General features: G+C 35.1%; 1 protein-coding gene across 2 annotated transcripts in view; it reads right to left on the bottom strand.

Moving 5' to 3' along the window:
* The window catches only part of GK (glycerol kinase), a 39,695-nt gene that overhangs the window by 25,257 nt on the left and 580 nt on the right, over positions 1–13,858 (bottom strand). For both annotated transcript variants that reach the window (XM_054166137.1, XM_054166138.1), the window contains exons 2-8: positions 7,009–7,082; positions 6,234–6,340; positions 5,606–5,683; positions 4,320–4,399; positions 2,978–3,115; positions 2,364–2,473; positions 1,742–1,808 (exon numbers count right to left, since the gene is read on the bottom strand). In XM_054166137.1, coding sequence (XP_054022112.1) covers positions 1,742–1,808; positions 2,364–2,473; positions 2,978–3,115; positions 4,320–4,399; positions 5,606–5,683; positions 6,234–6,340; positions 7,009–7,082 — 654 coding nt within the window. The remainder of the gene's footprint in view (positions 1–1,741; positions 1,809–2,363; positions 2,474–2,977; positions 3,116–4,319; positions 4,400–5,605; positions 5,684–6,233; positions 6,341–7,008; positions 7,083–13,858) is intronic.

The following is a 13,858-nucleotide window of genomic DNA, read 5'->3' as shown; positions in this document are numbered from 1 at the left end:
TGTCAAGTGTAAAATGCAAAAGTGCAAAATGGCAGTGGCTAGAAAAAAAAGTAATTGTGATGACACGCTAAGCAGACAGATGCCTCATTTTAAGATACAGCATTCAGAGTCTCATATAGATTTTCTTCTAAAAACTACCACACTGTTTTTCAGTTGCATTCTTGCAATACAAGAAACTTAGTCTCACAAATGTTTGTCTTTAAATTGTTTGTGAAATTGTGAAGACATGTTTTCAGTGAAGCCATGCAAGTGCATTTCCAATCTGATTCTTGTTTCTTTGCTTTTTATTTTAATTGACTGCTAATTTAACTATGTTTCACTGTAATAAAATGAATATTTGTAGACAGAATGGTCCATTTTGTTATTTATAAAATGAGATAGACAATATATTTTTAACTTCAAGATCAAAAGTAATATTCAACAGCCTGTAAAATAAAGCAAAAGCATACATCACAATTACATTTTAGAAACAACTTTGGCATAAACTCTAATTGTAGTATCTCAATTGTGGAAATACCTGCTAGATTAATTAGTCTAGAAAGTGTGCTTTTAGCTAACCCTTAAACCAATGGAAATGCACAGAATCTGAACAGAATGGATAAGATACAGTTTGTCAGCCTAATGGCAGCCTCTACTCACCAGGCTAGGACAGATTTTCTACAGTCAGCAAAAGGAAGAAAAAGGAAAAAAAAATGGAAGGAAAGAGGAAGAGAAAAGTTCATGTTTGAAGTGACCAGCTGTTTTGTTTCAGTTTCCATTTACCTCACTCATTCAGTTTTAATACAACTCATTCTCATCAGACCTTCACAGTAATAAAAGTCAGCAATGACTTCTAGTGGCATCTCCATTAACAGATTACTAAAAATACTTACATTTCAGGCAAGTTGGAGTTGTATGTTAAATAAAAATCTTTTAACTTAGTTACAAAATGCATCTATGTTCTCACTATAAAATAGGGTAAACTACTAGGAATAAGAACATAAAATCACAACATCCAATTTATCTCTTTCTGAAGCTACTAAATTAGATGCCACTGTATCAGATGAGTTGATGCTGCACCATAGCAAACTTGACATTTCATCCCTATATCCCCATAACAAATAATGATTTACTCCCAAGTAATAATCAGAGCTGCACCAAAAGCAGTAAGATTAAAAAGACATCAATATTTCAAAATATGCATTATGCAAATATACACCACAAGAAGAGTTCATTTTTCAAAAAGAAGGCAACCTAAGGTGTCACTTGTGAATTTCTAGTTCACAGAAACGAACTGATCTTGCCCTCAGTTATGTGAAAATAAGCCATTATGGGTCTTGTCCGGTCTTCTTACTCAGATCATGAAAACTTCTATTACAATGGTTTTTTTCAGTTGCACAGGAAGCAAAAATATTGTGCTCTAAGAACATCAATCTCATTCTTTTAATATACTGGTTATACGTTGCATTCTGACAGGCATTTTAAAAAGCAATAAGTAACCATAATAAAAAGTCAAATTATTATCCTTATCAAAAAGTTTTCCCGTCCTGGTTTGCCTATTTAACATTTAAAAGAGGAAAAGAATGAATTCTCAACTTCATATAATATTATACAGCAGTAGATACTGACACGCTAATCACAAATCAAACAATGCTGGTCTAGAAAAATCCATTAGTCATAATCTATGGAAATTCTGCCAAATCTATATTGCTATAGCTATATTTTCACAAGATTAACTTCACATACAAACAAGAAAACATACCATCAGACCATATATCTCAGAGGAGCTTCGTACTTTTGGAAGTATTTCCATAGGAATATCAAAGAACCTGAACACAATACAGAATAATTGATATATATGGTCAGCATTAAATCAGAAAGCATATTGCATTTATTTTCTTAACTAGATTTAAGATGTAAAGAAAAAAGTGTAAACGCATCTTGGATTTTGAGGGTTTAATCCATCATTTTGTGGTTTTCCACTTGTTACAAAACATGACACTGAATTATGGAATAAAACAGTATATATTTTAGTATTTTGAAGACATATCCAACTCTGTCATGTGAGAAGTCATTCCTTTTCCAATATCTTTATAATATTGTTGTTAATGAATTTAAATTGAAAACAGAGACACTATCACTGCAACTGCCTTAAAAATTTGATTAAGGAATAAAGAAACTATTAAATATAATTGTTTCTCTGAACCATTCTTCCACCTACAGAAAAATCTGATACTTTTAATTAATTGTAATTAATTACTTAATTACTAATGTTAATAGTAAACACAACAGTAATGGTTGATCTTAGTCTATTAAATTAATTTCTTCACACATAACTTATTGAATCTATTTAAAAAGCAATATTACTGAAAAACTGAGCTTACTGGCAGAGCTCAGGATCCCATTCCAAGGAATGAATGTTGAACAACATTGTTCTGCTGGCATTGGTTACATCTGTACAGTGAACACCTCCATTCTTTCCACCTGTCAAACTCTGAACAAAAAAATTATCAACAGTAGTCTCCAAGAAAAAAAAAAACAAGCTAGGTTTTCTTAAAATCTAAACTCACAAAGCTTTCAGCTTGTGACTGGGATGTCTGATATTTCCACAACAAGAAAATAGGCAGACTTGTTATAGTGGGACAAAGGCATGAGAATAAGGGTACAACATCACCTCCTGGATTCTTATATTGCAAAGGTGACTAATACACATTTCTAAAGTCCACGATTTTCCCAAAAGCATGAGAAAAAAATTTTACAGCAACCTATAACTGGCAATCTACTCATAAGCATCTAAAAACAGTATAGTGATGCAATGACAGTAAAAGTTCTCCTTGTAAGGATCTTTAATGAAATCTCTTTAATTTGCATTGACATGATGACATGACGCATGATGGTGCAATCAGTGGACATCATGTGCCATGGTCCTTTGCAGAGGAATTCACATGAAATGGAAATTAATTTCAGAAAGAGTGATAATAAACTCACTAATGCATACCCATATAAGCCATGAATCAACAGTCCCAAACATAGCTCTTCCATCATCAACTGCTTTCTTTATCTCTTCCACATTATCCAAAAGCCATCGGAGTTTCACAGCACTAAAATAAGTGCTAAGTGGAAGACCAGTCTTAAACTGTAAAATAAAAAATTTACTTCAAACATCATGGAAGTATCTTTGCCATGAATATTGTAGTTCTATACTAAAATGGTGATAGTAAGTAAAAATTGAAGAACCAAAACTCAAGAGAAAGTACACAAACTTATTATTTAAACAAGCGCTAAGCATGCAATGCACAAGTCTAAAAAACAAATGACCAGCGCATTAATGGACAAAGATCAAAGCTGATCTAAACACAGGTCAAAGACCATCAACGTGGAAACAGCTGTTTGCAGAAGTCCTGCCTTATCTAGGCTATCTCCATACGACAACAAAAATGAGCAGTACAACACAGAGTGGAATTTATATTCTACTAGAACCATAACTACAGTTTGTATTCTAATAGAACTTAAAAATCAAACAGGGTTATATGATTTTGACATCCATTCCCCATCTATGGAAATCCATATTCAAACAATGACAACATAACTCAAAGAATTATGACACTTCTTTGCAAGCATTTTGTTTTCAAATTTTATATATATATATTAAAATATATATTTTTTTTTTTAAAATTAATTTGCTCTTTCTAAACTATCTCTCCATTTCTCAGAAATGCATATAAAAGCAATGACAATATAACTCAAAGAATTATGACACTTTATTGCAAGCATTTAGTTTCCAAATTTTATATATATATACATATATATACATATAAAGAATTAATTTGTTCTTTCTAAACTATCTCTCCATTTTTCAGATCAGTTGCAATTAATTTCAATATTAAGGTGTAAGGGAAGCTAGGATTATACATTTCACATCAATAAATTACTTTTCCAAACAGTTTTTGTCTACATGCTTTTCATTTTTGCATATGACGGTTACTTCTCATTGGATAGACAGCACATGAATGCTGACAAGACAAGTTATGAGACATGACAGACAGGTCATGACAGACAAATTATGAGACAGTCTCACTAGCGATTTCTCATTTGTATTCTCTAGTTGAATGTATGTAAGGAGTCCTAACCACATAATTTGGGAAAACAAACATTTCCCAGTGTCAGATTGTTGCAAAATGTTATGTGCCTGTTTTATTATTTGAGAAGATAAGGAGGAAACAGAAGCTACGACTGACTTAGATTTTATTTGGGGAATTTAAATCACACATATACAAAACATCATACATTGTAGCAATAAGAGTTCAGCTACCATTTAAATATTCTGGACTATCCCTTACCTTAAAAAAGGCTTTGTTTTTTCCTGGAATTCTTTTAATAAGCCGTTCAACTGTTGACTGGGTTCTCAGGTCAAGCCATACTGAGAACGTGAATAAAATGAACTGATCAGCTGATTCAGTACAGGAAAAGTTATACATACAAGCTTCTTACACAAAACTAGAGCTCTTGCCAGTCAAGTCCTATTTTTATTTTTAGCTTTTCACATAGCTGAATGAACATTGTATTGACATTATATTTTAACTGCACTATCGTAAAACATAAAAATGGTTAGATAAACTCATTTGATTTAGAAGAACAAACAATTAGAGAAAACAAACAGTATTTTCCACGTACTAGTATATATATACTTTTCTCTATCAGACCGCAAGCAAGTGACTAATCCTACTTTGCTTACACCAGATGACTGTCATTAAACTAAGAGGTTAAAACAAATGGCAGATTGATTATTTACTAATCCTATGAAAACTTTGAACTAAAGTGCTGTCAGTGTTATCAGGGTAGTTGAGTTTAAGATAAATCTGTTAACAACATACATTTGAGTATAGAAGAGTCCTGGATTTTCAGTGATACTATGCTAAACTAAATCTGGTATTTGACGTGGCCTCAAGGGGCAAATCTAGACAATTACCATTTCTCAGATGACATAATATGAAAAGCTAAGGCAAAGCAAAAATAAAACTTAAAAATCACTAATTATTCATTAAGCCTACTTACCACATTTTTCCTTTAAACCTGAACCAAAAGCATCTTGAAAATTTAGTAACATCCTTCATTTAAAAAAAACAAGTGAAGCAGAACACTGCTTTTTGTTAAAAGCTCATTAATCAGCTTACTGACTAAGTAATCATTTTAACATAATAGGGTTGTGTTTTTTTGGGTTGGTTGTTTGTTTCTTTGTTTGTTTTTATCACAGGGGCTTATACAAACACACGGATATGAAAAAAAAAAAATTCAAATAATTTAGTAGGCAAGGCCACAATGAAATCATAAAATCATAGAATGCATTGGATTGGAAGGGAGCCTTGAAGGTTGTCTCGTCCAAGCCCCCTACAGTGAGCAGGGACATCTCCATCTAGATCAGGTTGCTCAGGGCCCCATCAAATTTGACCTTGAATGTCCCTAAGTAGGGTGTCTTCATCACATTTTTTCACCACTCCCATTCTGAAGTACTTCCTCCTTATGACTAACTTAAATCTACCCTGCTCCAAATCTGCAAAGGAAACTAGGAGAGCATTTTTCTACAACACGTTTTATGACATTGCATATTCAGAAATATAGTAGTTACCAATGGCATTATAAAGAGGTTCTCCAGTTGTCTTGTCCCAAACCACTGTTGTTTCTCTCTGATTGCTGACTCCAATGGCTTCAGGACAAAATAGAAAGAAGTATCCTTTTCAGAAGGTTTGTTTTCCCCTTTTGGGGGGTAAGGGAAGGAAAGGAGAGGTGGAGAGGAGGGAGGAACAGGTAAGGAGGAGAGGAAAGTAAATGGGAAATAAAAAGCTTCCATATGTTTCATTTTATAGTCTAGAAATATTACTTCTAAAAACTCATCCTTCAGCTTTTGCTGATTAACCCATGTGCTCTGAATTTATCTTTTTTTTTTTTCTTTTCTACCACTAACTGAGACAGTAACAACACTGACACAGAAAGGAGCTCTTTCCAGGAAGTCCTAATATAAATTTAAGAATTTCTTTATTTGTCACTTGTCTCTGGGATTTTTCAAGATTACTTTGTCGCTTCTGTGTGGCTAATACATACAAAGGACTTCCTTTTTCATTATTTCTCCCAAACAAACTGCTCTCAATTCCAAATTCACATTTATTTGAGCACAGCACATGCTGCTATCTATTTATTGACTTAAACACCAGAAAATCTGATTTTCTCAACCATAAGCATGTCAGTACTATGAATACCTTTTATGTTAACGATGGGTATGTTCAGTTGTTGAAGTTTCTCACAGGTCCTTTCCACACATTCATGGACAGACTTTAATATTTCCTTTGGATCTTGTTCCACCCATCTTTAATAATAAACACCAAAGACAAAAAAAAATTACATTTAGAAAAAAAATATTAAAAATTACAGTCTGAAAGACCAGCTAAGCATTTCTATCCAATCACACCTACACATTATGTATCTAGAAAGAGTGTAATGAATTCCAAACCTTTTAAAGACAGTAAGATGTATTTTCATAACAAAACCATCTGCGGAAAACAAAGAATTTTGTTTTGTTTTATTCAATATAGAGGACTTGGGCAGCAAGTGATAGATCACTTAAGAAAACAAAACCCAAACAAAAACCACCTCGGAGAACAAATTAAGGGATTTCTATGGACTAAGCTGAAGACTACGACAAAATTGTTGTTGAGATGACTGGCTTTACCACTTAAAAGGAGACCTTAAGTCTCACTTAAACTTTAGTTTCAAACTTTAAAGTTAAAAATTTAAATAAGTTAATGAGTGATCAGATACTAAATATTTTTAGTTTCCCTAACTTGGAGCACATACCAGACACCCACTGTAAGGGGGTTTCATGCCATTTCTCCTACCTCACAGTTTTTTATACAAGGTGTTATATTCTTAATTATTATTAATCAACTTCAGTTTTGATCATTCATAGATAAAACCACATGAGCTCTACCAAAATGTACACAAATTAAAAAAAAATAAATCACAGAAAACTCATACCCTTCTCTAGGAAATTTCTGTTGTATCTCAACTTGATGGTGACTCAAGAGCTCTGCTGTTTTTGCATTAAAAACCTGCAAATAAAATACAAATTTTTTTGTGTGAACACAGGTATTTAAATAACAATAAATTGACATTTTGTCTTTTGAAAAAAACAACATGCCATGAGAATTGATAGTAATTTTCTATCACCGGCCCAAATATTCATACAGTTTGGGTTCAGATATATTATTTTTTGTAATTAAGGTAAGCAAAGGATATTTTTGTGTTAATTATAACTGGTTTTTTTCCTCAATGGATTGGGAAAGAACCACATGTTTTATTATGGAGGTTGTATAAATTTAACTAATGATGCATTTCAGCACATAATTCTCATTAAATACCCACTGCCGGTATTCTTTAGTTGCTGCTCTGATATTCTAATGCCAGAGATATGCCTTTACTCAGCTTAGCTCACTTTTAGGAAGAGTGATTTTAAGAGGCAATCACATGTACTAGTTTAGAAATCACAGAAGGAAACAAACTATGAAAAAAGAAAAAGCATCTAGGCAAAATCCAAATTGTTTCAAAACAAACTACACATAGAGACCTCACTGCAGCAACACAAGACATTAAGAAAAAGAAGCACATGCAAAAGAAAAGTTACTTAGATATGGATATACTACCAAAAAAACCCCAAACCAAACATCAGAGCAGAGAATCCTGAGGACTATACTTATGGCTGTTCTTAAAGAGCTAGAAGTTAGAGGCTCTGCCTTGACACAGGAGCTCAGCTAGAATACAGTGAACTACATTAACTGTCAAAAGTAAACTACTATGGCCAAGCTAAGATGACACCCAGCAAAACATCCAACTTAATTGCATGATGAATAAGCCAGAGTAACTGACTGGGCAGTGACAAAATTCCTGGGAAATGGCTTTCTCACTTGCACCATGCAGAATCCTTTGCTTGAAGAACATTCAGAGACCTAGAAAGTAAAATCTAACAGCAGACTCAGATGAACTGCAGATCATGCCAGTGGGACACTATCCCAACTTTTTATGGCAAGCAGAGTGGGATCAGAATTAGAAACAATTATTGTGCTTAGGGTACAAAATTCAGTTATACATATCTACTTTCTAGAATACAACTGAATCTCTTCTAGACTTCCTTGCATTTTTCCACATTTTTAAGGGATTTCTCTCAAAAGTTTCTAATCCATGAACTCTTGATTTAATTTAAATAATATGGTTTACTCTGAAACTCTTAAAACAATTCTGACAAAGAGCAGATGAGATTCAGATTCTCCAGTTCTTCAAAACCTTGAAATATAGCTTTAGAGTGAAACTTTGAAGTTTAGAAACATTCTAATAATATCTTAGAATCATAGAACAATTGACAGGGCTTTGAGAGATTTCTAGTAGAATCTCCTTCTCAAAGCATGGTCAGGCTCTGAGATTAGAGCAGGTTGTCAAGGACTTTATTTAGGTAGTTCTTGAAGCTCTCCAAGGTTGGAAAGAGCACAACCTCTGAAAAGTACCAAAACCTGACATTTTTTCCTCTTCACTGTGCAGAAGAGAAGCTTTTAAAAGGTTCATTGTCATACTTTCCTGTTATCCATTCAAAAGATTACACAAAAAAACTACCACTGTATTCTTTTTTACCATATTTCCTTATCTGTGTTTCATTTACCAGCTCGTGCTTGACAGGAAGCTATCCTGACAGGGTAAGCTTTGCCAGTACTTCAAGTTTGGATGGAGCTAATATAATGGGATATAGGTTTTAAAATGCTATGTCATATAGTTAATAGGAGAGATTAAGTTTTGCATGTATGTAGCAAGAGATATTTAATTGAAAAATAAAGAAAGTGGCTTAGCAGTACTGGTAGTATTGTGTGCTCTAGGCAAGCCCTTGGACTTGATCTCAAAGACCTCTTCCAACCTTAACAGTTTTATGATTCTATGAAACTGCCTTTCTGCCAAAAGTGTAGTGACATTTACTAAGTTTTTAAAATAAATGTAGAAAGATTTAAAATTGAACTTATATGTATCTAACCTAGTAACAATGTTATATATAATTTGGCATTCATTCACCATTAATCATTCAGCATTCCTTGAAACAGAAGGCAGTGCACAAGGATTCCTACTGTCAGCAGGAAATAAATACAGATTCAATTACACAAGGTCATTCACTGAACCTGGAGCATGTGGCCCACAGACAATAAAGGGTGAAGCTTTAGCACAGCAAGGCTTTTTGCCTCTCTCTAAAGAAGCTGTTCTAAGAGCTATAATCTCTCAACAGAAACAACTCTATAGATGCACAGATTTTTTTCATGTCCAAAGAAAAGAACTAGAAAAACATGCCCTCCTAAACCATCACAAACAAACCCACAAGCTTCTGACATCCCCAACAAAAGCAGCAGACAATCCCTGTACCACAGGGCAAGGGATAAAAAAGTTTCAGTGAAAGAATACTATATTCTACAGTGATAAATAGAATACTGATACAGTAAAGGATTCAAAATATAAACAAGTCATCACATTTAAAGCTGGAAGATGACAAACAAAATGGGGAATAAATAGAAAAAATGGAATCTCCCTTCCTCCTCTCCCTCCCCCCATCAAAAAAAAACCCCAAACAAACCAACACAAAAATTCCCCCAAAAAACTACACCCCAAAACTACAAGCCAACCCGTTGCCAAAAAAAACCCCCTACATTTTCTGTGTTTCTCTCTGACAGTGGGGAGAGACAGAAATAGGTGACAATAAGCATGAGTAATTCAGATAATGCCAATACAATCCTGTTGAAACAGGTTTGAAGTTTATTTGTCACTGCTTCCCTTCGTTTCATATTCATTAAGAACTTGTTCCAGTTTATGACACTGATCCCTCACTTTTTGTAGGAAGAAAAGAAAGTCAAAGTTAAACTGGAACAGCTACAGCTTTGTAGGCAAGTAAGCTCAGAGCCAGAGTGCTGAATTTGCATTGAAATAACTCATCTGGGAGAAGGATAACAGACAAACAATTCGACCTTTAGCATTAACTAGCAGGAAGTTAGAATTTATGAATAAACACAGTTTAACAAGTCTCTGATAAATCATCTTCCTTGGAAGGCACCTGATGAACAGACCTCCCTCCCCCCAAAAGGAGGTACTTATGGGAACAAGAAAGCAATCCTACAATGTATTTTTAGTGAGAAAAGGTGAAAGGGGGAAAATAAAGCAATTACAATATTTTTAACCCTTCTTGTCCACTATACAATCAAGTTTTGCTTTTGCCCAGGAGGTCATATTACTTCAGTAGATGGGTGGGATGGGTTCCCCTCTGAAAGGTAAGTTCAGTGGGTGCTAAGTTTTCATTATCTAACCCCAGATTTTATGTATTAAAACAAGTGGTTACACTATGATATAGCTTGGTTTGAATGGTTCTTCTAGGAATTAAGTAAAGAAAGAAAAGGTGGGAAAAAAAATTGTCTGTTGTTGACTGACAAAATTAGAACTTGAAGTACTGTGTATGTACTTCACTGCATAGGTACTTCACTGAATTTTTAGATTCTTGTTGTTTCTGAATAAAATGCCAGAAAGACTTTACCCAACAAATACCTTTCAAGAGATAAGGTACTGGTTCAGTTGGTCAATAGTGAAAGAAGTTACAGTGGAATTTTTTTATATGATTCTTGAGCAGAATACAATGGAGAATGAAAGATTCAAGTATCTGATGAGAATATCTGGCAAAACATCTAAATCAGAATTCAGTCACCTGGGTACACTTATTTAACCTACTCAATTTATTTTCTCGTTTGATATCTTTAAGAAAATGAGCCCTAAACAACTGCACCAGTACTTAAAGCACTGTGGTCTCCCTGGTAACTCTCCATCTGTAATGCAGATTCAGCCAAACAACAGAAAAGTTGAGATCTTAAAAGCAATTACAGTTTATTTTGCAAAAGCAAAGCAAAGATCCAAATTAGGGTCCCTGGAGGTTAGAACTGTAGCAAAAGCTTAATGTGCATTTCATGTGAGAGGCAAGGATAATTAAGGACTGACAATAACAGAAATGCACCTAAGTTCTGGTGTTTTTTTATGGTCTGTGCTCATACAGCCTCATTCATGTAAGCTGAATCTCTCAGAACTTTTGTCCACACAGAGAATAATTCTGTGAAAAAGAGGCTCTAGAGGGTCATCTAGCTAAACCCACTGCTCAGGTAAGCTTAAATTTAAAGTTAGACCATGTTGTTTCAAGCCTTTTCTAGTCAGTGTTGATTATCTGCAAGGATGAAAATTCCACAGGCCTTTTGGGCCCCTGACCCAGAGCCCCTCAGAGTGAAACATTTCCTCCTTACATCTATTTGAATTTTCCCCTGCTGCAACTTGTGCTCATTGACTGCTGCCTTTTCCTGTGCACATCTGAGTAAAGGCTGGTCCTGTCTTCTCTGCAAACTGTGGCTAGATAGCTGAAGATGCACGCTCGGACTTCCCCATGATGAACCAGTCTGTGATCTCCCAAACTCTCCTTGCCCTTGAGCTGCAGCACAATGATCATCTCAGTGATCCTCTGTTGGATGAAACCCAACTCTTCAGACTCTTTCTTCCTCTATGAAGACCAAAACCAGACACAGTTCTGCCTTCTAAGTGCCACGCAGATGGCAATAATTACTTCCTTTGATCTGCAGTCTGCACTTTTCTTAACACGGTTAAGCTTCACTACCACAAGGACACACTGCTCACTTGTATTCAACTTATTGTCCAGCAGGAATTTTGGTTCTTTTTCACCAAGCAGCTTCTTAACCTTCTGTCCCAAGTGCTAACCTTTGCTGAACCTCATGAAGCTTCTGACAGGCCCCTTTCCAACTGGAATTTGAGTCATTCCCTTGGTTTGTGGTCATCTACAACTTGAGAGAGCATTCCAACACCCCCAAGACTGTTGATGTAAATATTATGCAGTGTCAGCCCTTACTGTGGTCTGCTGTGGGACACCATTTGCAAACTAGCAATCTCTAACTGTAACCCAGAGATCTTTAACTTGGTTGAAATCATATGTCTTCCGTATTAAACTAGGTAACAGTTGTACTGTACAACTGAATAGACATGTGCAAAGCAACCAACATTTTGATTTTGACTCATGACTTGGTGAAGATGAAAACTGTTGGAAGCACCAGAGGAAAAAAAAAATATGTAGAGAGGTAAACAAAACATCTAATACAGTAAAAGATCCGGAGATAGAGTCAAACAACTCAGGCAAAAAAGACCACATTACATGTCGGCTTAAATGATTTCAAAGTAAAGTCTCTTTTCTAACTGTGGCAATCTCTTTCCAGCAGAGAATTCTCTAGAAGGATGTGTTATTGCCTGAATGACTGATGTGCCTTGTAGCAGATCTCTGAACACTTTGCGCTTTCCTTTCCCTCTATACAATGTTATGATTTAATTTTGTGATGGATCTACCATTTTTGCTCAAATCCACATAACTTTATTACCACAAAGTTTGACCACTGTGACAAATTTGAGACAATGCTATTTCAAAGTTAATTGAAAGTAACTGAGAAGGATATATGAAGAATTTATAAGAGTGACAGACACAATATACTTTAAAAAAAAAGAAAGGAAGAATTATGGCCTCTTAGTTATTTGTGTGAGAACCTGAATTAATCCTCAGAGGAAGCATACCTCATGCTGACAGAAAAAAACCCTGACTGTATGCAAACCACTGATGAATGAATCTAGTGTAAAAAATTCCTTTTTAGAAGAACTTGTAGGAATACCTGCAAAAGGACCTTGAATATATATTCAAAGCTCACGCTGTCTCATAAGTTCTACTACTGTTATTCTTTTGGGGTAAGAAAAAAGTTAACTCAGGACACAAGTAAAGCTGATAAAATTTATCTTCAGGTGTTATAGGAAAACTTTCCAAGTCTTTTTTCCAAAAAGGATTCCTGACTTGCATTCCAAGATAGCCTGCTGGTGTCGTTTGTCAGTTTGGAGTTTCTCTCCTCCCTCAGATCTGTGTTTTGTCATCTGACAATCCCATGAAGGTCGTGATCTTGAGTAATAATGGTAACACAGGTCAAGCAGATATTCTAGTCTACTGCTTCATGAAAGAAAATGCCACAAGGGAAGCATTAAAACAAAACAAAACAAAACCCTAATCAACCAACCAAACAAACCCCAAACATTCATCTTCCTAGTTCAGCACTGCACATTTGATAACACTTTTTTCTCTAGTCATCTCTATTCCACTTCCACAGTAGAAATTATCACTGGGGTCTAAGTTAAATTACCATGACTTACTGATTAGGTGACAGTACATTTTTAAGCAGGAAGTTTATATATAATGTTTCATATATAATAACATTTATTAATGTGTATTGCACGATATGGAAATAACTAAATCCTTAAAGGGCTTTTATAATTTTTTATATAGATGAGATTAATATAGTAATCATCTCAACCTTAAATAAACTGTCTTCCTCTGGTGTTTGAACAGTCCCATCTTTCTTAAAGTTTACAAGTTCAGTCACCTGAATACCTACAGTGCACAGGATGCAGTGACACTAGAGTTGTAGCATCTGGAACTGTAGCAGTTACTCCAACAGGCCAAAGCAGGTTTTTGAAGGGAACACAGCAGAGTCATTGCCTCATTTGAACAGCAGCTAACCACAGTTACTGAACTCAAATGGATCTATTTCTCTAGTGCCTGAGCATCCTGCACATTTTATTTAATTCAGGGAGAGATACCCGACAGATTTAAACCGCTGCCAGCTCGAAGCAGTAGGGTTTTGCAGCCCTTCAAGAGGCAACCATAAACCCCGTCACTCTGGGGTCGGGCAGGCACTGGCTCCTCTCGGGTCTCCGCGGGACCTGCAAAGGCTGT

This window comes from Dryobates pubescens, chromosome 12 (genome assembly GCF_014839835.1).
Source record: "Dryobates pubescens isolate bDryPub1 chromosome 12, bDryPub1.pri, whole genome shotgun sequence".
NCBI classification, from domain to species: Eukaryota; Metazoa; Chordata; class Aves; order Piciformes; family Picidae; genus Dryobates; species Dryobates pubescens.
This window is presented reverse-complemented; position numbering and strand designations above follow the sequence as displayed.